This window comes from Mercenaria mercenaria, chromosome 14 (assembly GCF_021730395.1).
Source record: "Mercenaria mercenaria strain notata chromosome 14, MADL_Memer_1, whole genome shotgun sequence".
Lineage (NCBI taxonomy): Eukaryota > Metazoa > Mollusca > Bivalvia > Venerida > Veneridae > Mercenaria > Mercenaria mercenaria.
This window is the reverse complement of record NC_069374.1, coordinates 57,667,467-57,695,180: the sequence shown is the minus strand read 5'-3', so window position 1 is coordinate 57,695,180 and position 27,714 is coordinate 57,667,467. Positions and strand designations below refer to the sequence as shown.

The 27,714-nt window shown below is 33.9% G+C and overlaps 1 protein-coding gene across 4 annotated transcripts in view; it reads right to left on the bottom strand.

Moving 5' to 3' along the window:
• LOC123527912 (eukaryotic translation initiation factor 4 gamma 1-like) overlaps positions 1–20,940 on the bottom strand; it is a 55,127-nt gene extending 34,187 nt beyond the window's left edge. The window contains exons 1-8 of one of the 4 annotated variants that reach the window (XM_053523590.1): positions 20,805–20,940; positions 17,117–17,286; positions 14,502–14,735; positions 13,741–13,839; positions 8,399–8,517; positions 7,024–7,195; positions 4,380–4,549; positions 3,687–3,885 (exon numbers count right to left, since the gene is read on the bottom strand). In XM_053523590.1, the coding sequence (XP_053379565.1) occupies positions 3,687–3,885; positions 4,380–4,549; positions 7,024–7,195; positions 8,399–8,517; positions 13,741–13,818 (738 nt within the window). In that variant the 5' untranslated portion in view covers positions 13,819–13,839; positions 14,502–14,735; positions 17,117–17,286; positions 20,805–20,940. The other 3 variants (XM_053523589.1, XM_045307648.2, XM_045307647.2) reach the window with 3 other exon arrangements.
• Between the last annotated feature and the right edge of the window lie 6,774 nt (positions 20,941–27,714).

The window sequence follows — 27,714 nt, the reverse complement described above, 5'->3', positions numbered from 1 at the left end:
ATATAAAAGTAATGTGCATGTAGGGAAATAACGTAAACGTTAATTGCGGCAATTCGACGAGAGGAACGAGAAAATCGCGATTTAAAATAGTGCTTTCTGTGAGAGCTTTTGGAATTTAGAACAGACAATTTTTGAGTTTGGTGATCTTTCAAGAAATACGCCATTTTTTGAGCGAAAATCCTAAAAAGAAATATCTAATATATCACACAGAATGCAGCGGTGACAACTAGTTGGTCGTTTATCAGGGAACAGTCGCTTGGGTTTGGTTTTCAAGCCATTTGAAAATACGCTTGCTGTGGAAACATTGCGGTTTGTCCAGGTTATCAGCAAAACTAAAGAAGATACGGACATATGTTATATCATCGGAGGTACGCATTGATATAAGGAATTGCACCAGCTAGGTGCCATTTTACAAAAAATATATCTTTAAAAAGTTTACCTTTAAAAACTCCGTTTTGTTTACGAATTCTGCTTGGCGCGATACCCAAGTTGAAACGTCACAAGTCACGTGATTGTGCACCGTGTTGTTATTAGATTTCAATAATCTGTTCCTGGGTGTCAATATTTTATGCCCAAACAGTCAGAATTCTGGAAAAGGGTAGAAACGAAGGATATTCTTTAGTTATTTCAAATATGTGCCCAGCAACAACCAAATTTGAGACTTTTATCTTATTTTGCTTGTGCCCTGGACTATCACTCGGTAAATTGTTAAAACGACTGCTAATTTACTGAAGGAATGAGCTAAGTCAATGCATATGAAGGTGAACATCGGTGTCAAAAATTTCAACTTTCTTACCATTATGTGCAATGCACATAAGATGAGGTCTGTACAACATCTGGACTAAAATCAATGTATCTAGAGTTTACTATGTGCACCGTACGCCATTGCCTAGATACAAACATCTAGCTAACTGCCTTAATTTGTAGGTATCTCCCATTTTGAAACAGATTTTACAGAGTTCAATTGATAAACTAGAAGACCTAACTCGAAAGGAAATTTGAAGCCCTTTTTATAAAATGTGAAGGTGAGATTTATTAGAAAACATTATTTCATATAAAAGATACATTACTCGAGACTGACACAATAACTTAACTACAGTTGCAGGTCATGGTTTTACTGTGTGCATCGTACGTCATTACCTAGATACTCACACCTAACCTACCGACGTAGTTAGTGCCAAAATTCCGAAAAAAATATCCCTGAATAAAGAAAGTTATGGATATCATAAAAAAATACTGAAAGTTTGCAAGGTGAAATTTACAGTGGAATCCCGCTATCAACACCACCAATGGTTCTTACACAAAATTATCTTAACAGCGAAATCGTCTTATTAGCGGATGGGCTATAACATGTACATATACTATAGTGATGGGTGTAGATGAAAAGATTTCTTTGGTTTGAATGTATACATTGTGAACATACGACAGAAAACCAAGTTTGGTAAAACAAGTAATTAAACACTCTCATAAGATAAAATCCATTTCATATTTCAAGTCAATACAGTGCAATTTCAACTTCAGGTAATATGCGCCATCTAACGAATTTCAACGGACCCTTATGAAATTTTGCCAAATTAAAATTGACGATATTTCCGATTGACTGGTATTTTTTCCATTTTTCTCTTATTCTCCATTTTGCTGCTGTAAATCTTCAAACATGACCACTAACGTCATTTTTCAGCAGAGCGCAAAATGGCGTACTTGACTGGTTTTTCGAGTATCGTTTTTATATACAACTAAAATACGGCAAAATATCTTTATTTTCAAGTTTATATTAAAATTATCTCTTCAGCGATATATAATTTGTCATGTTTATTTCAACGTCACATTAGAAGCAAGCGATTTATGAACGCCAATCACGTAAAACTGACGTTGAGTTTCACCCGAAATTTCATGTAAAAACGCCTATAAGAATGTGAGATAATTTTTTGAATAAATTTCAACAGAAGTACAAAATTTCAATTGCTATCGATTCCTTAAAAGAAAAATGGGGGTCACCGATTTAGATTTTGCTCTATTTACGGCGGCGCTTCCCTTACCCCCAGTAAAAAATAACGACGCTTTTATACTTATTTCGTAAATTACCATTAATTCAAATTCAGTTTCTGTTGGTGGATATAATGAAATAATATCAGTTTCTGCTGGTGGATATAATGAAATGATATCACAATAATGATAAAATGAAGACGTTTTTTTATTGTATTCTTCAAACTATGGTGGCTGATTTCTGCCATTTCGCGTTTTCGCCCCGCGACCCCGCCGAGCGTAAACACGAGAATTAACAAGTTAAAATGGCGGGGCGCGGGGCGAAAACTCGCTGTTTAGCGGGGGCACGGAGCGAAAACACGATAATTCGCGGGGTCGCGGGGCCAGAGTTAGTAACTGGTATGTCGGGGGCGCGTGGCGAAAACACGATAATTAGCGCTGCTTAAACGTCGAGTTTTCGCACCGCGCCCCAGACATTCCAGTTACTAAATCTCGCCCCTCGACCCCTCTAATTATCGTGTTTTCACTTCGCGCCCCTGCTAAATAGCGAGTTTTCGCCCCGCGACCCCGCCGAGCGAAAACACGAACATTAACAAGATAAAATTGCGGGGCGCTCGATGGGACATTTTCAAGAAGAATTATCAGTCATGGAGGCAAATTTAGCATGTAATCTCCATTCGGACTGGAGGTCGAATTAGTGGATTGGCGGTGTGGTCGAATTTCTGGGCAGGCGACCATTGAATTTTAGAACCAGTTATTCCGTTCTTTGAAAGTTTACATTATCAGAGGGATGCTCTTTATTCTGGGATGATTGTAAGTAGAAATCCTACTGTATTTATTAAATAAACACAATTTAACTCTGAAACAGTATAGTGCATGTAACAATACGTAAAGATATAAACAGACTTCTGCACTATGAATAATCAATGACAAAGTACCTGAAAAGCCTGGCAATTTTTAAGTACTTGCCTTAACTCAGTCATTAATACTTTGCCACGCCCCAAAAAGTAACTTTTAAATCATCTTGAAAAGAACACAGAACTGTAATATTAACCAATTTATCTATTTAATTTAGCTTATTTTGACACATATATGGATATGTAATCATTCATGGTGGGCTAATATTTATGTATTTCAAATAAATAAATCAATGTCCTTTAACTCAACATTCAAAATTTGAAATTTACAAATTTTCGTCCTCCAGAAAAAGCAATTTTGAAAAAAACACATGAATGTTACAGTTTGTGCAAACCTAAAGTATGGCATACCTATCAATAATTTTCGCTGTTGACCGACAAACAATTATGCCTTTTAATACTTGATATTAGAACTAAATTTTCATAGATCTATTCTTCAAATTTTGACATAAACCCAACAACAGGACGAAGGTTTTCGGTTTTAATAAGCGATTAAGCGGATGGTCAATTAACTTAGAAAATCAAGTGTAATAGTTAAAGATTATGAACACTAAAACGTCTGTACAGAAAAATCAAAACACTATACTACAAATAGTGTTAAAATATCAACCATGACTCATGTTTAGAAATAAAATTTATCTGGCGGTCAATTTTACAGCCGGTTAAATTTTCTAACGTCTGGGCCAAGGTATTTCATATAAACCTGTCATATAGCACTAACTATGGAGTTGTAACACTGCAACACGATTTACCAGGTCGTATAATGCAATAGTAATTATTTACCTCTTTTTGGCTGGCATAAAAAAGTTTAACTGCGAGAACTCCATTCTTGTTGTGTAAAATGAGCTTGGCGGCGGCTTGTTTAATTAAACTATAAATACTGTTATCTTGGGCCATTGGGCTTATCAATTCTCCACAATACTGTCTGATCTTAGGAATGCGTATCTTTAAATCTTCTGCAAATTCCAATACTTCCACCAAACTGAAAAAATAGGTCATTATATCAATATTTGTACCATTTGTTTCATTTAAGAACATTTTATATCTAGGTATGAACTACAAAGTCTAAAATATTTACATGTAAAATATAACCAGGTCTAGGCTTTTAACAATGAATATGATTTTAAATAAAGGAAGTAAGATCATGGCAAGCTATTCAATTGCGATTTTGTTGATACAAGATTTCTTCACTGCAAAAACAGCCTGTAACATTATTTGAATCACACCACTGTCAGTTGAAACACACAAACAGAAATAAGTGCCAGAACAAATAGACAAAGTTAAGTTTATTTTCCAAACTTTAACATGTAACTTTTAACTTTTCATCTCCTCCTTCATTTTATCAAATGAAAGATTTAACTTCTTTAATATATCTTAGGATTCCTGTGCAAGTATAAGAAAGGTTGAAACCTAGCTCCGCTAAACTCAGAGTTCTATTTCTTTTTAATACAATGACAATTAATATGATTTACCTACCCTCTTAAATAATTATTAAGAGATATAACTGATTGTTTGACTAGATCATGCAGTATATGGCCAGTCTGTTTTCTTGCTTGTGAAGATCTCATGAGGACGTGATTGATGGCATTGTATACAAAATGATGATGGTTCTGGGTAGATAACTCCTGAACACACAGAATCACTACCTGAAAGCAAAAAAAAAAAAAAAACGATTTTCTAGTTGTGGAAATTCTGTATAAAAATTAAGAATATTGTGGAAGTATTTCACTGTGTCTTTTGTCCGTCGTTGATTCACTATGTATTCATGTACTTTGACTCCAACGTGTATCAGTCTCACTGAATACTGTAAACAATAGACAATGCCAATACTTGAAGTCCTTAGATTCTATTTACAATACCAATCAGACTCACACACTTTCCCCTCTCATAATACTTATAAAACTAGATGTGTGTTCATAACGATCCCACGTACTGTGTAATATCATATATTCTTGTTGAGAAAGCCCATTTGTGAATATAACGGCTAAGTCAATGGCTATAACTCTGTTCTTACTAAATGAAATCCGAAGCAGCGAAACCCCAGGTGTACTACTTCGCATGTTAAAGAAAATCCTACTATGTTTGATGACTATAATTTAAAGTGTTTCTGGGATATATGCGAATCCAAAATTTGCCGGACGTGCGTATTTCTGGACGGACGGACAAAAGTAAGTAAGTAAGTGTATCCCCACAAGACTGTAATGTTGACAATCATTAAATATCTATCATGAAAGGCTATAGGTGGTCCGATGTTTTTGTGGTAACATGCTTGATTGTTTGGTTTGAATCCAAGTCCAGGCACTGGAAATTTCTGACATCCTTTTGAGTGTCTACCACCGAAGGCAGTACTGAGTCTTCGCAGGAAAATGGCTTCTTTTATGTCGATGCTTACACAAGGAACGTTAAAGGCCAGACAGTCTATTCAAGGCTCAATTAGCCAGACATGTCTCTCTGTTCTTGGGTTTTTTCTCCACCGCTCTGTCCCTATGGTCAGACCGCACGCTGTACTGGCAGAAGATGAATTTCACGCTCTGAGTGACTGCGGTATGAATACGATAAGCACGTGTTTATCTTGAAATTGGTGCAACATAGTCTGGAAACATGTAGTAAATTAACTTCCAAATAGTCCAAGTGCAAAATATAAAGTTTGTACTTTCTTTGTGACTAACAATTTGGACCTGTAATTTGATGCAACAGTGTTTATCTTTTTTATCTGTTTCCGTATTTTTTTTTATAATACGTAGTAATTTAAATTTGGTATAATACCTAGTACATTTAAAAAACGCACTTTTGATTATCGAATTTCTCAAAACCTAGACCAGGTTTTCATGTCACAATTCAACACTTACTTGTAATCAACCTTTATTTCAAAATAATAAAGCTATGTAGGAACGTTTATTTGAAAAATAGTCATATCGGACAAAGGTTTAAAACACATTTATGTTATCAAAGTGTTCAACATTTTCAGTTTGAATATTAGCCCTCAACTACAGAACGAATCACAGAGAGAGTAATTTCAAGTTTATCAATAATTTTGAAGACCCGAAAGTTTCAATCTATGAGGTTTTAAGGCCCCGAAGGTGGGTTTATTAAAATCGCACTGTCTGTGTGTGTGTGCGTGCGTGCATGTACATTCTTCTCCGGACTGTAACTCTGCCATCCATAAAGGGATTTTGACATAACTTGGCATAAATGAGACAAATTGTAATGCGCAAGGCCCAGACATCTAAATCCAAGGTCAAGGTTAAACTTTGAGGTCAAATGTTAAAACAGGGTCTCTTTCTGTGTCCGGTCCATACCTCGGCAATTTATCAATGGATTTTAAAATTACTTGGCATACAAATTCCCCTTAATAAGCCGATGTGTTATGCACAAACCCCTAGCTCTAAGGTCAAGGTCACATTAAGAGGTTAAAGTTTAACATGGTCTGTTTCTTGTCCGGTCCATAGAATTTTAAAATTAATTGACATAAGTGCTCGGGGGCATGTGTCACTAATAGTGACAGCAATTGTTGTAATATGGTTTTTCCATAAAGTTACCATTGGAATTTAAAATAAAAAAAAACCTGAAACGCCAAAACAAATCATTTGTCTTATTCGAATTACGTTTCCTGCAAACAAATCAGAAAATGTTTTATTTCAAGGAAACAAAATCTATATATTATACAAACACATTTAAGAAAATCCAATGTAGTGATTTCACTGATGATTGAAAAAAATCCAAACAGCTAAGACTTTGTTTCAAAATCCAAAGTTTTGATATATTAATATTTGTTCCAAAACATCTTTGTCCTACAATATCATTAGGATTTTTGTCGATTTGTTAATAAATGTATTAAGGTTTGGGATAAAATAGTTTTTTTTTTATTTAAGGTTTAATTTTATCATGAAACATCTTGACGGCATTCGAGACATTTGGCATAATCATTCAAAAAGTGAAAAATGGTTATTGTGAAAAATTTGATTACTGCAACTTGCTGTAATTTAATAAAAACGAGGGACGTGAGTTTTTAAATGTACTAAGTGTGTAGTATTAAATGAAGCTACCAACAGTAATCTTGCGATACCAAATACTTCTGTCATGCAAATACTGAAAAATGTGGCCAGGAAATGCAAGTAACCTTCATATTTGGATCAGCAAAGTATTTATCAATGATAGCTTTGGTTCTCTTCTCCATATCTGTTTCAGACAGAACTGTGAACTCTGTAGGTGCTGGTTGAGACTCTGGTATAGCCCGTTCACTACTTCCCTTTGTGTGACCACACTCGGTAGATTGGCTTACACCAATAACTCTGTAATGGTTTATACAAATATATTTTATTAAACAATACCATACATGAATTTGCGTAGATGTGCATGGTTAGAGAGCCTAACTTAAGTCAAAAGGTTCGAAACATGGTGAGAGTAAAATCTAACAATGGTTCTGAGGTCACAGGTTCAATTCCTGTTGAGAGTGAAATTTGAATGCATCCTCTATGATCACAAACGTGAAAGAAATAGTCAGAGATCCAGGAAGCAGTCATCAAGAAAAACATTTTGGAATTGTCATTCGTTTTCATGGTGAAACATTCATGAAGCTATACTTTTAGTCAGACATGAAGATCAAATCGGCTACTAAACTTATTTCATGATGATAAAAATGAGAAAGGGGATTTACCTTGCATATGAAATTCACACAAACTACTCCAAAGCATTCCAGACAGATTGTATTGGTTTATAATTGTATTTCAAATGCCTGTTTCTTTAAAAAATGTATTGACAGTCGTCAGCTTGCATACAAAATAGTAACAGTTAAAGGGTAAAAAATTATCTGACTTTGTTGCTTCATCTATAGTTCTTTCCAGTTTACATTCTTGAAATCTTTCTGTACTTAATGACGGTGGCCCTCCGAGGCCACAAACTCTACCCTCACCACAAGCAGAACTGATACCACCAAATCTATGTCCCTGTCCCTGGTCTTCATCTGGTCTACTAAGGGCGGAAAAGCTTAAATAAAACATTATTAAGTATTCATACCATGTATTTTCCTGTGCTAAAACGTTGGCTGTTCCCTCGTCAGGTTCAATTTTCAACAAAACTAGTTCATTTTAAGCTAGAACGCAAACATAGGACATTGTCGGACGATAACAAAAACAGGCACTCTTTCAAAAGCAAATATTTTAACCGTTTGATTTCTTCTAGTTTCTTGCGATTTACTGCATAAAATCCGCTTTGAAACTCTATAGCTGTAGTTTTCTGTCAAGTATTTAAACAACCGGTCTCCACAGGCTGCTTTCAAGCGTTGTTGGTAGAGAAGGCCCCATATGCCCTTCCGACCATTATTTCAAGCACTGGTAGTACCTAGCGCTTTCACAAGCCAACTGGATAGTTTTGGAATCCTTACATTACGAATCGAGTAGGGCTCGAACAAACACGTGAGAGGCAAGTTTTAAGCCTGTGAGCTCAGCCACTTGTTTGGCACCGAAGAAAACCCTTCCACTGAAGATTACATTTACCTGTTAACTCGAGTGTTTGGTTTTTCCTCCTCTTCCACGGCTTCTCCAGTGTTTCCACTATTTCTACTCCAACCTGAGAATCTGCCATCACTACTACCCGGGCTCGCCTTTAAGTTTTGCTACAAACATAACAAAATCTCAATAACTGTTTTGTTTACAAGTCAACAACTCGTTATTTGAGCAATGACTACTTTACCTTTCTAATTACATTAATGAACTGGACTTGTGCAGATAAGGTACTTTCAATTTAAAGTTGTCCCTAATTCAATTTCCTAAGCATATGAAACCCAAATAAAACTTTTCAGGTTGAATTTCCCGGTTTTTACTGAAGTGAATTATATCTTTGTAGATGGTAACTGAACAAAAGTACATATAAACTAATCAAACTAAGCAAATATAAGGTGTTTTAAAACAACATATAAAAGATATTCTACGAATCTCAAATTGTACAAAACAACTATACATTTGGTCAAATTTTAGTGAATTGTACACCAATCATTTCATAAAATGATTTTCATTTCCGTACGCCGAATCCAGGCTTTATTCTACGTTTTCCGGATAAATGACGTTACACCATCACTTCCGATATATAAAACGTGCAGAACTACCTTAAGCAGATAGCTTTTATGAAAATTTAAAAATCCTTTATGAAAAGAAATAATCAAGATATGTTTGCGAAACCATGCTTGTTTTCGTGAAAAATGAATTGACTTGAAAAAATGTTGTTTATCTGCATACGATTGTCTTGAAATTATCATAAAAAACTCTGAAGAAAAAAAACCAACAAATATCGCGAAAAATTTAAACTTCATCTGCTTAAGTGCAAGCAGAAATATGGCAAAAAAGTTGGTTTTCACGAAAATAAAAGGTTTTCAATCTAAGAATGAAATTTCTAAATTTACTAACTTTCTACATTTGGGATGCATTGGATTTTCTTAAATGTGTATGAAGTAAGTTATTTATTTCAGTTCTATAAAATTAAAAATATTTATATATTCTGACTTTAAACACTACGTTTGCAGGAAATAAAACAAATGATTTCCTCGTCAAAAACAAAAGGGCCTAGGACTTCAATATTTGGTATGAAGCGTCATATAGTGGGGCTCTACCAAGATTGTTCAGCTAATCTCATTAGGATTAAACATGGCTTACATAGACTTTTATAGGAGAAAACTTAACAAATCTTCTTGTCAGAAACCACAAGACCTAGGCTTTTGATAGTTGGTATGTAGCATTGCCTTGAGGTCCTCTACCAAGATTATTCAAATTATTTCCCTAAGGTGAAAAGAGGTCCTGCCACGGGGTTAACTAGTTTTACATAGACATATATAGCAAAAAGCTTTAAATATCTTCTTGTCTGAAATTGCAAGGCTTATGCTTTTAATATTTGGTATGTTGCATTGCCTAGTTGTCTACTACATAAATTGTTCAAATTATGCCCCTGGGATAAAAGAGGCCCTGCCCAGGGTTTCACAAGTTTTACATAAAAAACTTACTTAAAAAACTTCTTTGCTGAAAGTTCAAGGCCTATGCCTTCGATTTTTTGTATGTATCATTGCCTAGTTTATCTCTAACAAGATTGTTCGAATTATGCCCATGGGGTGAAAAGAGGCCCCGCCCCAGGGGTCACTTGAAATATGAGTTATATAGGAAAAAATACTTCAAAAAATTATCAGATCATTTTTCCTAGACTGTTTAATTATATTTATCGGATGACCCCAAGTGATAAGGATCACCCGACTGTGACCTTGACCTACTGGCCTACGTTTTTGCTTTTTAAGATACATCCTTGAAATTTGAATGACATGTACAGTTTTACACACTGATCTTAAAACCGACTTTCAGTGACCATGAATGTGACCTACTGACCTACTTTTTTTTAAGATACAGCCTTGAAATTTGGATGACATGTACAGTTTTGCACACTAATCTTAATACTGATATTCAGTGACCATGAATATGACCTACTGACTTACTTTCTTGTTTTTGAAGCTTTAGCAAAGAAATTTGTTCAAGCAAGCAACTTAACTCAGGTGAGCGATATAAGGCCATCGTGGCCCTCTTGTTTTGTCTGACATGGTGGGGTTGGAAACTAGTTTCTTTATAAAGATTGTCAACGAAACGAGTTTGGTGCCTCCTGTAATGTTTCTACATGTTTCAAGTTGGATTTTCTCGAGTTCACATTCATCATGTTTGGTAATTTAATCCAATACTACATCGGAACATTCCAGAAGGGGCATTAAAAGAGAGATAACTAGTTTAAAGAAACTTGCTGTGAAACGGTTAAGGTTCTCATTATGTTGATACGTTTCCATGCCTTTTATTTCATGCTGTCTATGTCACACTGGTTATAGCTTTCGCAGAAGCGGTGGTTCCAACGCCGCGGCGGTGGAGGATTCGTCGTAGAAGTGGTGGATAAATATGGCGGGTTGACTACATTACGGTAAGTTTTCTAATGTGTTTTCCCATATTTATTTAAGTTCGAGTGGAAACAACTAGTGAGACAGGAGCTAACATGTGTACTCTTTCAGTCACAAACTCTTGTTCAGTGCAATTCTATGTTATTAATGTAAACACTTCTGTACCGTTTGACGAGGGTCTGCCGTTCGTGTAGAATTGCCTTTAAAAATGGTAAAATATTGTTCAAAGCGACCCCTGAGCACATTTACATCAAATCGTTAGTATGACACTGTAAAGCAAAAGCTATTTCTTGAATTTTGTGAATTTTTATTGCAGACATATAAGATAATAAACCAATAAGTGATTCCAACGCAGTGGCGGTGAATACAATTACAATGCGAAAGCTATGGCCAGTGAATATGTGTTCGTGCCAGTTTCCTTCATTTGAAGCAATAACTCAAAGATGCTTGCGAGACATCACATCGTTGTTTGGAAGACCATGCATATAAAATATATATATAAAAGAATATAGGGGTTTATTAATCATACTAGAAATGAGAAGAAATTCTGTTTTCAGTTTTGAAGCTTTAGAAATATCACAGAAGAATGCATGGCCTTCTTAATCTTCATCTAATGCTTGACAAAAAGTATTACATATAGAAAAAAAGACTTTTGTTGAGTCAATGGGAATAAATCCAGATTAGATTTGAGAGCCGAGATAATGTTAATTGCTAAAAAGTTGAAAATATGCTTATAAATGATCTTTTTCTAGTGCTTTGCTGATTGTGCTAAGAAGCCGCTTTGCTGATTGTGCTAAGAAGCGATATACATGTAATTACAAACTAGCTGTGGATCATTAATCTTAAAAACAGCATATACGAGAGCTAATTCCCATCGGGGTGGCATTTTACCATCGTTAATGAATATGTTAAAAAGCTGACAGAAAGGTATTGCTAGCTAATGTGAGAGTTCCTTATCAGGCCCTACAGCTTTATCTACTGAGAATGATTTAAGTGTTTTTGTTACTTCTTCCTCTGTGATGTTAATTTAAGTAAGTTTTGGATGGGTTGTATTGGTTTTGTCATTATCGCATAGTAATGTTTGAGACGGAAAAAATTATTGAGTAGGTTTGCTTTATCTATATCTTCCATTACTAAAATAACCTTGTCATTTAGTTGTGGAACAGCGTTGGTCTGTTCGGTGATTATATGAATTGTTTAATATCTTCCAGTTGTCGGTTGTTTTAAGGGTTTCACTCTGAAGTTTGTTGGATAGCTTTTTGAAAGCTGTGCTTTTGCACTTCGTAATACTTGTGACGTTTCGCCTCTTATCTGTTTGTTGTTCCAGTGATGTTCATTTTGAGTTAGTCTGACCTTGTAATATACTTTCTTTCTCTTTTTAATATGTTTTCGTATGTCGTTATGCATCTATTGAGGGCCTGATTGTCTGATTGATACCCTTTTGTTTGGAATGTGAATTTTGGATATGGATGGAATAGTATCAGTTATATTTCCCACATATGTATCAATATCATCATGAAATAATGAGTTCCTATAAACGGAGCTGCTTCTCGTCTCAGATTGTCACAGTCCAACTGGTCGAATTTCCATTTATTTCGCATATACCTTTTAGAGTTAGGTTTTGTGCAGTTATGAATACAATAGAAGGGACAATGATTTAGTCAAACAAGGGATCTACAACTTCAGACATGTAAACACTACATACAGAGGATACCAAAAAAGATCGATAACAGAGTGATATGTCTCAGTGAAATAAGATGGCTCTTGCTCGTAATGTTTTGTGTAGATATTAGCTTTATTATGTTCCATGGCTCTTTTATTACTGCATGTACTTATGTAAATACTGGGAATCAATGTGTAAAATATTTATGAATAAAGATTATAACAAGTTTAAATAACCAAATGGTAAGCACAAGCATTGTTAATGAACCATATATTAATAGCTTTATATTTTGTAATTATTAGTCGGCATAACTCTTGAAGCGAACGTAAAAAAAAAACAACACTAGCTTTTCTAGAAATGATATTGTTATAAATGACTGTAAACTGTGTTTTAAGTTCCAAATTAATACGGTAAAACAAATCAAATACATGTGTCCAAATGGACATGGATATATCTTAAAATATGTCTACAGATGGCATGCAACATAGATAAGTTTAACTGATACATGTATTTTGTCTCATATTGTCATAATAAAGAAACCTAAATTGTAGACAAAATGAAAAGCTTCTAAAGTGAACTAGATTATCAATATGCCGTTCTTATATAATTCATGTTTGTATGTTTCAAAATTATATAAGAAATACAGTGATATCAAAATGCCATGATATTTCTATGTATGTGTAAAATTTACCTTAGATAAAATTTAAGTATAATTAAATTTCATGTTTTCTACAGGTTGTATGCTTATCACGTTTTTTAGATTTCAAGTAAATATAAGAATTCAAATACAAATACAAATAGATACCGTTAGAATTTTTATATTTTCTAATAATGTATCTTTGAGCTAAGAATCTGACTGTTGTGCATCGTCCACGGGAAAGTATATGTCAAGTAATATTACAATCTCTTGATGGATGAAAGACTTATCAACAGGACAGGAAGAAAACTTGTGGTTTTTGTCCTCAGACAGTGATTTCTAAACTAAAAATCTTTAGCTGGATTGTAGAGTTACAGACCGGATACGGAAAAATATTTTGACATTTGACCTCCAAGTATTACAATGACCTTTGATATAGGGTTCTTGTTTTCCAGAAGACATATTAGTCACATTATGGGGAGGATTTATGTCGAGTAATTTTAAAATTCCTTGATGAATGACAGAAATTGTGGACGGACAGATGGACGGAAAAGCGCAATCGGAAAAGTTTTTCTAACGAAATTAAATTATTTCCAAGCAATGGATTTTTATCTTTATTTACCTTTTTGTCAGCTCTGCCCCATACATATTTTGGTGTGAAATCAATAAACTCTTGACCACCAGCAATTCCTCTAGCCATCTCTCCATCCTTTTCCTGGGGCTGCATAAAAGATTGTTTCATCTTGTAAAATGATATTTTCTAGCGTTATAAAATATTCTCCATAATAGCAAAGAAGACAATTCTTTCATTACTAGTTGATCATTTTTGCAAATCTTTACTTTGATCCAGCTACTTGAATAAATTATTCAAGTGCTTATAAGCTTAGAAGTTAATATGAAAGATAATTAACTATTTTGCATGATAAAGTTCCATAAAGCTTTGAATTTTAGGTTAAAAACAAATAAAACCGCTGTTCAGATAGACGTTATGCAACATTACATGGTTAGAAAAGAGATACACCAACATTTACAGTTAGAGGTAATCAAAACCATAGATTAAATTAAAATATCATGTACATCAATATTCAAATATTTGACAAATATTATCGGAGATTGGATTTAACAAGAATTTTATATATGTTTTTGTTCATTTTGTTCATAATGGAATATGTGGCAGCCAAGTTTTAAACGAAGGCATTGTGAGTCCGTAATATCATGTACACTTGATCGTCTACATTGATCTTATGTTCGTACTAACATAAAAATCTATTCTGTTAACTGACTCTAGTTACTGAAGCAGTCTTATGATAAATTCACTAATACTTCGGCCGATTTTTAGTTGACTTTTACTGACCTTCGGATACTGAAATACTAAAGACAAACCTTTGATTTACATCGAAGTTTTATATCAACGGCTAATCATATTGTTTATTTTATCCAGTCAAGCGATGTTTTCTCGTACCTTGTCGTTGTCTGGAAGTCCGTTGTCAAGCCTTATTTCTGGAATGTCTGGAAGTGCTGACGGCTTTTGAATGGCAATGTTATCATGTTGGAACTGTAGCAAGAATTCTCTGTTATAGTGCTTCTTTCCCTCGGGATTCAAGGGACTCCATTGCCCTGAATCATTTTGAAATGTATCTATTAATCTAAACTGAGTTAACTTTAGCATTTAATAACTGTCTAAACCGAGATACAGGCAACAGCAAATGAGTTATAATAATCTATTTCATTTACTTACTTAAAGGGAATTCCTATAGTTTTTTATGCGCATCTTTCTGCGCAGCCGACACTTTCTATGGAAAACTGAACTGAAGTCAACATTTGTTGAAACATGTTACAGACAAACTTAAATATGATGAATCTTGAATGAAATAACATTTTTAATAAGTTTTATCAGTAATCTAATGTTGATACTGGTTTATGTTGTATTGATAAGTATCATGCCTGACAGGTATCTTGCTATTTTTTTGGTTGTGTTTTCACATCGCATTTTAATACAAATACAGTGTTGTTCATATAATGTAAGATAATTGACTTAGTACTGATAAGACAATATCACCTTTCAGATTATTTAGTATTCAATTATAGAAAGAATTAAGAATGTTTAAAACTTTTTTTTAACTTTTCGCAGACATACATGTAATCAATTTGGCCAGGTTCGCGCCATTTACGTCCGAACAGGTGTTGTATTCTAGCGGCCTTAACATAAAATTTAGCCTGGTGACCCATACATTTTTAGCCATTTTTATGCTCACAATACAATTATCTATACACAAGAAAAACATGAAAACATTCTATGAAAGAGTTTTTTCAAAATTTAAAAAAATATTCTTCATTATGGGTATTTTTCATTGAAAAAAGTTCACAAAAGTAAATACGAAACAACATTTCTTTTTCGTTTGTACCCGTTATTGTAAGGATAGAGTATTACAAATATGACTATGATATCAAATAAGTATATAATAAATTCTGTAAAAAGAAAAAACCGTATTGTGCTGTCTTTGTGCATATTTTGGTTGGTATTTATAAAAAAAGCAGAAAATTATGAAAATGTTGAAAAATCATTGGCAGTTTCAGCAACAGTGGGTGTGTTCAAAACAATTTTTCACAAAAACAAGCCTGGTGACCTATCGTTTTTATTTGTTCATTGTTTTCAGCACAAATTTTCCTATCATATATGTGAATTAAAAAAAATTCTATGAAAGGAAAAAAACTATAGGAATTCTCTTTAAGACAACAACTGACAAAGAAGAATACAGATTTTTCCGTGAAACAAGAGCAGTTAATAATGATATACACGTGCTGCCGAGATGTCCCACTGGAGGCCGCTGGTTATGTTGTTAATTTTAAGTACAATGTAATCTTGATCATTGATTTTACGACTGTGTGGTAATAGAATACAATCCCGTCAGGATTAACTACTATAGGAAACTGTTTCCAGAAACATGACCACTCTGACTTTAACGTTTGGCCCATAACGACTTTGAGACCATTAAGGGGTCATTCACTTTTCACAATCAATCCAGTTGGGCTGCTTGAAAATTTGGCTGTTAGTCAAAAAGCGTACTTCAGTTATCAATCAGATTCTGTTTGTCCCAATTTGACATTGATCTTTGGTAGTAAAATTCCATAAAACAATAGGTGTCATGTTCTAGCCACAAGCAGTTATGTTGTAAGGTATGGGTAGTGTAAGCCTGAGCATTATCGAATTTACTAACTGGAAACAGTTTTAATTTCAATAATAATAGATAACTTGCCCTGATAGAGATAGAGATAGAAAAAAGTTATTTCTGTGTACAGTGTACATATTCAATAAATATAAAAACATACCGATAACAATGAACAAGTTTGCATGTTAAATAAAGCCATGTCATATACATTATAACACAAAAGGATGACCCACACACAAAAAAAGATAGAGATCATCTCTTATTTCCATTGTGGTGTACAGGTCGTTTAATTAATAATAATCATCTACTAGCTATTGTCAAGCATGCTCTGAAGCCAGAAGCTCATTGGTCCTAGCTTGATATTGATCTTTGACGTACTTATATATATAGACAAAAAGTTAACGGTTGTAGGCCAAAGAGTTAACAAGTTACTGAAACCGTTTTCAGTGTTACTGTTATCAAGCAATTTAACTAGAGCAACAGCGGCTATACTATGAAGTTTGACTGACAAAGGTCCAGACATACACAAGTAATTTGTCGAAACCCAACCGACCGATCTACCAACACAAGAAAAAAAATATAACTCGTCCACCCCTTCTCTATATAGGTCTTGATTTACAAACAGATTATAAACTCGACTTTTTTTTAGATTTAAAATATTCCCGAAGAAAACACGACAATATAGGCTGGGTAAAGATTTTCTACATTTTATATCTGTTAAACTACTGCACGAGAAGCCAAGTTTTGTTTTTATCATTTATTAGCCCAAATGACCAATAAAACTGCATGTGTAAGTAGCAATGTTTATGGAAAGGTGCCTATTCCTACCTTCAGCGTATTTGTATTTTAGTCCTAATGTCTTTGTTTCTTCATCTTCAGCGTCTACACTTGTACCTTCCTTTAAGTCTTCACTTCCCATTTTAGTCTCATTTTCCAACATTGTTAACGTTGTCCACTCTGTAGGCGCTATTGAATCTGTGGTTACGGTATCGCGGGTACTGAAAGATAAGGTATTTACTTCGTTGCCCTGATTAATTGTTTAAGTACTGCCGGTGTAACATTAAATACTGACCCCGTTGAAAATAGACCCCATGGGTCCATTTTCAACGTTGAGAATTGACACCGTAAAATTTCAACATTAGATTTTGATCAAAAGGTCCTTTTTTGAACGTTGAGAATTGACCCCGCCAACATTTCAACATTATATTTTGATCAATGGGGTCAATTTTCAACGGGGTCAACATTTAATGTTACACCGGCTGAAATGAGGAGACACGAATCAGTTACATTTATTTGGTCATAGAGCAAACAGTCAAGATTACTTTGTGTTTTATTAACTTGGAATGTAAAATTTATTATATACTGGCTCAGAAAATGAATGAATATATGTACCGAAAATATACAGTAAAAGACAGAAAATTATTTTTGAGCGGTCATGTCGGTATTATAAAACCGGTAGCTACTACACATATAGTAGTATTCTGCCTAAACATGTTACCAGAAAAGGTTAGTTTCCTGCGAATAATCAATATTCAATTAATGTTCATTAAAAAGCCTACACACAACGAACTAGGTAACATTTTGACATCTCGAAATGGCATAGGAACTCATTAAGATTTTTCTTGCAAGGTATGCTGTAGTAACTTCAAGTGTGACGGTACTACGCACGTTGTCGTGTCTGTTTCTTGAATCGTCTTAGTGTTTACTACTTTTCATGTTTCTGTGTATGTTAGTCATGTCCAGTGTTTGTTTTATTAGAGGTTATGTATTTATGGGTCCGTTGTAAATAATAAGTCCTAGAATGGATGTTTGTATTCCACTTACTTTTAGAATATGGATATCAATTTATAAAATTATCAGATTTACGGACGCAAATTTAATGATTGACTTCCTGTTAATACATATAATTGTTTTGGTCTCCCTGTGTACAAAAATATATTGTTCGTGAGTCAACATTTTCTTAATTGATTTTGTACCAGGCAAAACAAACAAAAAACTGAATGAATTGTTTCAATATTAGCAAAGTATGAGTGTTTACCCAGGTAAAACAGAAACAACACGCCATGTTTAACAAAGGCATAGAAAAATCTACTTCAGCTGCGACTTATTGCAGAATATTTTCGGAAGGCCATATTTTCTAGTATAGGATTTCAGTGAAACATAAGGCCGACAATTTGTTTGCGACACGCATTTATTTTCTGCTCTAATTCTATGTTTATTTAAAATCAAAACAGATTAATTCACAGTTTTTTACATAATTTTACTATAAAACGATATTATTGTAGGGCTGCCATTTTTAAGCACCGCTTTTGCATAAGAAACTAGATAACAAATTGTCTTTTTAATATTTGTTTAAAACACGTTACCTACTCTTTATCTTAATTGTTAAACTTTGAATGTATTATCTTCGCTAACAAAACTTAACCCTGTTTTGTTTTATTGTTTTAAGTACATAAACTGTCTGTGTAAAGATTAAAAGTTTGAAAAAAATATATCTTAAAATTAGAATTTGCTTTTTAATGTATTCATTTATCTATATTCTGTTTACAATACAATGATATTAACACGTGCAAAAAATCCTTTTTAACATTATGATTATCAATTGTTTGACACACATTTTGCACACATGCATGAATATTATACACTCAGTCTTTATTATTTCAAAAAATACAGTATGAATAATTTCAAAGTAAAGAGCAAAGAAAAAACGATATTGTATTTGTAAATGATATAAGTAGTTAAACTGAAGAAAATATGAATGATGATTGATAAAATATTAGTTCATGAATTCTAATTATAAATCCTTAAAACCAGGTTGTCAAAATAATTGGAATAGCAAGATTGAATTGAACTTTGTTTCTGTCATCGATTATTATTCTGAAAGAATGATAAAAATGCTACTTATATTAATATGTTTAAGATAAAATTTTACACTCTGAATTTTAAACAGTTGTCCGACAGAGTGTTAAGTTGTCTGGAAATCGTTTTAGAAAATTTGAGTTTGGCCATACAAATAGAATTGAACTTCCACTCAAAAAATGGTTTTCTACCGCAACATATTGAGTCTACCTCTTGACGAATGGGAAAATGAGTTTGATTTCTTGTTTGGTAATGTGAACAATAACTCAAGTACTGACATTACTCTTATAATGAACGACGATACATATATTTTCTTTAAAAATGATTAACAAAGGTTTAATAAAACTGAGGTACCTGTCTTTTATGAGTGTTTTTGATCAAATACTGTCCAACTATAAACTGAATATTTACTACATCATTAATTGTACTAATTTACAAGTTTGTTTTGCAAATTGCAATACGATCTGCGCGTATCTAGACGATACGAGGATATGAGTAGAAAACCGAACATGTATAGATGGTTGAGGATTGAAGCCAAGCACATCTTGTGTAGGAAAGCATTAGGCTTCTTTTAAGAGAGAACCTGATGTAATTTGTGATCTATTTTCGATTGATGTTTCTAAAACCAACCGATTTAATACCTTGTTTGGCTATCAATCATTGATACATATTTGTGCAAAACCTCTTTAAATATATTACAGCTTTATGTTTGTAATACATGTATATCATTTACATTTCCTTCTTTGCAGTAAATCCTGTTTTAGATGCACAACTGTTTCTAATCCGTCAAACAGATTTAATTGTATCTATGGGCTTAATGATTTAGCAACATTTACATTGTTTCTTCTTTTTGAAACCTACAGGAATTCATTCTTTTGTAATGATTTATTTATTTATTTGGTTGGGGATAACGTCGCATCGACATATTATAGGCCAAATAGCGAATTTCCACTTTAATGGTGGAGGAAGACCCCAGGTACCCCTCCGTGCATCAATTCATCACGAGCGGGCACCTGAGTAGAACCACAGGCCTTCCGTAAGCCAGCTGGAAGGCTACCTCACATGAAGAATTCAACTCCCAGAGTGAGGCTCGAACACACATTGATGAGGGACAAGTGAGTCGAAGTCAGCGACCGTAACCACTCTGCCACAGAGGCTCGCTGTTGTGTAATGAAGTGTGTTTGTTATCTCCTATTATTCTAACAGTACGGCTATGTACAATTATATTAATGATTGCTATTTAACTTTTATGTCACATATGAGGGGCCTCCATAGCCGCCTGGTTAAGGTCGCTTACATCAAACCACTTACTCTTCAGTGACGCTTGCTTGACACCTCGCTTTGGGGTGAATAGTTTTTCATGTGAGCAAGCCATCCAGCTGACAAACCGAAGACCGATGATTGTACTCAGATACATAATAGTGCCTGAAATAATCCTCGGAAGTGCACCTGGAGTCTTCCTCCATCTTGGAAAGCTGGAAAAATAGTCATGTAACCTAAATTTTGTCGGTGTGACTAAGTATAAACTCCACATGCTCCCCCCCCCCCCACCAAAAAAATTAACACGTATGTGATGAAAATAGATAGGACATTAACAAAGATTTAAAATATAAAGAAATTCTTTTCTGGTTAACATAATGTCAATATTTCAACTTACCTATATTCCGATAATCTAGTGTAGATTACAAATGAAATAATAAATACTTTATCAAACCATACATTAAACCGAAACTTGGTTTTCCCAATTCACATGATAAATATTTAAAACGAAGTAAACAAATCTTACTGCGTCGTTTGCCGTTAATGAATGTAAACATACGCATGAATATTGATTATCAATAAATGAAATTGCTACAGTTCGTTTTCGTAAACATTATGTTTGTAAACATTAAAGATTGCATTTTGTAACCTTAACTCAGTGTTCAATATTTTAGTGTGTCTTGTATAAGAAACACGTGAGCCCAAGCTAAAATAAAATATAATCAAAAAGTAGAAAGGTCGTTTTGCAAGTAGAGAAATTTTGGGTTGAAAACGTGTAAACACGTATGACCTAGTAATCTAACTGTACATTGGGCTGAACCACTAATATTCAGTGGACTAGTTTAGATTATAATTTGTTTGCAGAAAAGGAAAGGGCAGATTTAAATTATAATGTAGCATATTCTCAGATATCTGAACCTATTCGTTAAACTGTATCTTATATTACAAGGATATGTTTATATCTTACGGAAATCAGGAAAATGATTATATACAAATGCTATATTGCCGAAGTGTTCTATAGCGAGTTAAATAAAATAATATAATCCGAGCATTATTGATCAGTTCAATAAATTCAATGTAGAGTGAAAGAAATTCAATATGGATTTTCCTCCTGAAACATCAAATTTCTGCTTTCCTTACCTTATATAGTCATTATAGATTCAGTCAACGTCTCCGTACAAAACCGACGTCAACGTCAAGGTAATATAACACTACTGTAAATACAAAATTGTGTAATAATGACTTAAATCGATATTTCCAGTAATTGTATATGCCGCTCTAAGAACAGACAGATTTTATAATCACTTACACTGACAATGTAAGCTAAGTGTATGAATAGCATTTGTTGTAGAGTAAGGTGAACTTTCGCATATATAGTCCTTACAAAACATTTATCGAAAAGCCAATGATGCAGTGAATTGTTATACAACAGTTACTTCTTAATAATGCCAAACATCATTTGTACGTGACATTGGAAACTGCTTTACTTGCGTTTGTAAAATATTTTACACTAAACATATGGGAAGCCTTGCTTATTGCATTATTTGAATGGCAGCAGCTCCATTATAATAATGACGTAGTCCTTGAGATACCTTTTAGAATAAACCTTCATTGCAGTGCTGAAATAAAATGGAAAATATTGAATATCTATATCATTATAAAGTGACCGAAGTATATTGTATAAACATTGTTTTCTAACAATACTGACAAAATAGTTAAAGCATATCTTTATAATATTTATTTGTTTTGATAATATTGAATACTAGCTCTTCAATTTTATTCAACGAGTTTAATAAATTCAATGTGGAAAGCTTTTTTTACCGAAACATCAAAAATTCTACCTTCTTTTACTATATAAACAAGCCGATTTAACCAACTTCTCCTATACTATAAACGACATCGACGTCAAAGCTTTATCACACTAGTGTATTATCATTTTTAGGTAATTGCTTTATTACATTTCTCGCGACGTCAAACCTGTGATAAGTTAAACTTTACAACCACTTGCATTTCTTGAATATCAAACGTTTGAACCAAGGTAATAAACACGTAATGACAATTGGCAATTTATGTGAGATTACGAACATGTAATCCCCTATCCTCCGGCAGCTAATGTAGCTTTTACGAGTAACCAGCCGTAGAATGCCGACATTGCACGCGCTGCTATTGTCGATGTTCATAAAGGGTCTATAAACTTCTATAAACTTAAGCAATAGTATAACCAACTGGGTTTAGTTATTGTAAGATTATTGTTGGAAGCAAATAATTAACTTTGTACTGGAAAAATACAGGTCTGATCCCGGCTGGAGAAATCATTTAGGGAAGCAAACTGGAATTATACTACTTATTAAGCACTTTCTTCCTTAATAACGACATTTTGCAATGTATATGTGAAAAAAGTATTTGATATTAACTCTTTCTTGGCGCAGCCGAGCTTATATGAAAAAAAAACTTCGGCTACTACTGAGTTCTATAAAGCAAACCTTAAATGAATATTTGTAATACATTTTTCTCGTAGTACAAGGCAAAGACGTCTTATTCTAGAATGAGCCTGGTGGTTATAAACAACACTGTTACACGATAAATACCACTTTGCAATCATTTGAGAATTAACAGGTAGACAATATTAGTGCAAACGCAATTATGGACAAAACTTAAAACCAACACACACAATAATGCATTTTTTTACAATGTAACCACTACATGTTTTGCAAATTTTGCTACTTTAATATAAATGGATTTACACTTGGCGTGATCCTTAATTAAGTTTAAACATATCTATTTCCAGAAACGTACAAACACTAATGCATATGTCATACTTTGATCAAAGCAACTCAGGAAAGGATAAGGATGGAAGACAAGTCTTGTAGAATTCTTCTTCTTCGCGGAAAAATAAACCTGTACGGATATAACGAGCTTAATATTTTATGGGACTAGGAATACAGTCTTAAAACATGAAAATGATAATCGTTATTATTGTAAACAGTAGAAAGGGGACAATATATGATAGAAGAGAAAGTATGATTTATTAAATAGATGTGTGAGTAGATATTGCAGAAAGATAGGTAAGTCGGAAATAAAAAGGAAGAATGAGACAAGGAAGAAATCATGAGACTGTCTCAGTCTAGCTAAAAGAATCTCTTTATTTCGGATATGTATGTCTGTACATGGGCAAATTTAGTCATGTTATCCTAATCAGAAAGGTCTACGTTACCAAACAGAACATTGTCCAAGTTAATATCAAAATTCCGTACATTAATAAAAAGATTGTTTCGACAATCGGTGAAACATCTGCATTAAAAAAAAAGAAGCGAAAGTTCTTTTCGATCTGTCTACATTAGCACAATAGTGTAGGAGAGAATTTTTAAGAAAAATGATGATCCCGTGCACTGCATTTAGTACGTAGTCGCATATGTAGCACCTGGAGTTTCCTTTTTTCCGATGTAATAGTACTCTGGAGTGCGTCGCTTGTTTCTTTATACATGTATTACTTTTAAAAGATGATAGTGTTTCGGAGTTACGGATGTCTTGTCTCAATAAGTTCCAGTCACGTAATCACAGAGAGAAGTAAAGAATTGAAATATAAGGTTGTTCTTGCAGGTACACCATAAACATTTTCCGAGTTTCTTAAACTATGTAAGTATCACCTGAATCAGGAACAAGAGAGGATAGATAAGATGGAGTCAATTTAGGTTTCATTTTGCAGAACATGATAAGCCGGTGTTCATAACGTCTGTCTGAGAGTGTTTCCCAGGGAACTTTTGTCTCCGGGTTATCTAAAGAAACAAGCTTGGTAGCTCCGTTTTGAATTTTATCGAGTTGATCAAATTCGTACTTGCTACAGTTGTTCCACACTACATCAGCATATTCGAGTATCGGTCTTATGAAAGAAATATATAAAGTTTCAAGGGAGCGACGGCCAAGTGAGAATTTCAATTTACGCATTATATTTACCCACTTCCATGCCTTTTTTGTAGTTGATATGAGAATGCCAGCAACAATCGTTTGACAGGAATACACCAAGATGTTTATGTTCGGGTACCTCAGGAATATTCTGGTTAATCATTCGAAGAGGGGGATATAGTTGAAAATTTCTTTTTCTTGAAATTAAGACACCTTCTGATTTGGACGCGTTAAATGTAACTAAAATTTTTTCTACCCAAGATGAAATAGTTTGAACATCAGACTGGAGAAAATCTGCCGCAGTATCCGGTTTCTCAACTATTATGTAGAGGCGTGTGTCATCAGCAAACATGTTAATGCATGATCTGATTTCTTCTACGATGTCAATGATAAAAATAAGGAAAAGAAGAGGCCCGAAAATCGAACCCTGAGGAACTCTAGCTTTTACAAAAGCCAAGTTAGGGTTGACTCCAGGAAGTACAACACGATGTCGTCTATGTGAAAGATAATTTTGAAACCAGATATAAATAGATTCTGTAATTCCTGCATGTTTTAGTTTACAAAGTAAACGTTTGTACCAGACTTTGTCAAAGGCCTGGTCAGCTGTTCGAGGTTAAACTGTTGTGTAATGGAGAGAATGTTCCGATGTGGAGTTGGACATAGGACATTGTATTTTAAATCTCCAGTGATTATGATATCCGAGATAGTCTAATTGTGTCAATTGCGAGACCAATAGAATACTCAGTTACCTTATTGTATATGGTGTCTGAACTGGGAGGTCAATAGAAGACACCAAAAAGTATATGTTTATTGTAACAAAGAATAATTTCCATCCTTAGCAACGGAAGTAAAATTTCGCGCGTGCGCACTCTACATGCGTATCAGGTGTGAATGTACGGTCACAGTTAAACTAGTCAATAGATGTTACTGTAAGTAAGAGTTATTGCACGGCCCATCAGGGCCGGGCATATAGAGGTGGTTTTAGAATGTGCAATGGGTTCGGATTTGACAATTTTTTCCCTTCGAGTCATATTTCTGTTAAATTTTCGTTTGACACTCAGAAAGTGAATATTCTAACGTGTAATCGCAAAAATAATAGAATTAATATTATTTAATTGTGTTCCTTCTGGTTTATATTTTGCAATATTTGCAGAATTTGCATTATATTGAATCGGATTTGATCAATTTCAGCCTTTCAAGTTATTCGCGCAGAGCCATTCGCGCTTGCGCAGTAAAATTATACATTCTTGCTGTACATAAAGTGTAGTCAGTGTAACGTCTTTTTTATTGAAATATTTTGTAGTGGATTTTGTCAAGAAAAAGGTAAATTGTTACCAACAATATAGTTTTTGATAACAATGCATTTTGAGTGCCAATTCACATTCGTTGATCTAAATTTTAGAATAAACCAAACTCGTAGCGAGTCACCCTAAATGATGACCTACTTACACTATCAATAGGAATCATAAATAAATAGCATGCTTTAGAAGACTTTTTGCTTAGTTATGCATTTTAATAGGTTTATAGAGATGAATTGCAGTCAAAAGTATCATTTTTTAATGTGTATAAATGTGAAGTTTTTGAAGACGGAATAGTGTAAACAATAGACCACGTGATTTTTGGCGCGATTTTACTACACATACATGTACATTTGTTACTTTTGGCAGGTGGCGCTGTGTAGGGTTTTTCCAATTATTAAATGACGCTATTTATAAACATATCCGGCTAGACTTTAGAATCTGTCCGTAGCTATTCTCGTTATTTGGGCATTCTTTTATTTATCGATATGGTAGCATGGATATAATTTCCTCGCCAGGTTTAGAAAATGCGGGGGTGTGGGGGGCAGCAGCCCCCCAATTATGAAATATACAAACTAAAAAAGCCTTACCTTTGTTTAAACCATACAGGTACTGGATATTGCAAATTATGCAGATTTTACCTACGGACAGATTCTAAAAGTGCTCCACATATCCCTATGTCTGAAACAGTTACTGAAACATTAGGCATTTTAATTTGTCAATTTGAGACCGCGTCAGAACTTCTGACTCGGTGTCTTGGAGAGAATTTTCTTGTATGCCTGTTTCTCGTCGATTCGAGCTTTCTCATCGATTCGAGCCCTTGTGTTTTAGTAAAATTCATGCTCATGAAGCATGTTCTTCCATCAGAAACTCGTGCCATTTACATTTTAAAATGCCTATGAAAATATTAGTCATGAAATCACTGAAAAATTGAGTAAATACTTGTTTTAATATTTTGCATCAAAAAATGCTTATTTCAAAAGGAAATTACACAGTGGGTAATATTATGAGCCAAAATTTCAATATATATATAAAAGCATCCTGAGCATATTTCGACTGTTGTAACAATTGAACAAGAAGTCAGTCTTGATAGAAATTTGCTTTATGGAAATAGACTGTGCAAACATTAACACTTATTGACCTACCAAACAAAGGGCTCGAATCAATGAGAAAGTTTTAAAATGATGCAGAGTTTGACCTCCTTCAGTCTCGTGCAAAAAAGGTACATATAAAACATGATAACATTGTAATTTTTAATGTTCATTGTTAAATGCAAATATTTTTGTAACAACAAACAAAAATTATTTAATTGAACCGGTCAAAGAGCTATAAAAATAAATAGATTGGCAACTTGAAAGGCATATAGAGCAAATCTCGCCAACCTCCCGTGACAAAAAAACGAGATCTCGTTTACCGGAAGTGGCGCTTTCTCCATGCGCTATTTTGTATGCGAAAGCAATTATTCATCGGTAAAATAATTATCACCGTATGACCACGCTTCTTTCGATGGCAAAAAAAAACGTGTACTTCGTGTCTTAAGACCATTTCACATTAAACTAATTTTGTTTTAGAAGCTAACATGTATTTTAAATGTAGTTTTAAAGGTACAAATTGTAACTCCATGCTCGCCGATGTTTGTTTTTAGTAAGATAACGCCGAATCACGCTCTGACACGAGCTCACGCGAGATTACAGCCAGTTGCCATTCTGTGTATTTTATACTTCTTTGAACCGGTTTATAAAAATATGCACGCCCCTAAAAGATTTAAAAGGCTCGAATCAAGGAGAAAGCAGCATACATACTTCCTGATAACAAGAGGAGCGATGCAGTATGAAGAGATAGATAGTCGAAATAATCCGATGTATAAGCTTGTCTAAAGAGATAACAAGTCTAGGATTTTGAATGTTCTGTAAAATTATAGATAGAAAAATCTTTGAAATCATGGATGGTCCATATATGTACTGTACAGTATATATTTTAAAACAAAGAAATCCTAGAATAGTCCATGTGACTTACGACACGAATTTACTACACATGTACATATGCAGGGTTCTCGCCAGGCTATTATCGCCTGTCGCGTGCGACATGCCTTCAGACTTTGAGTTG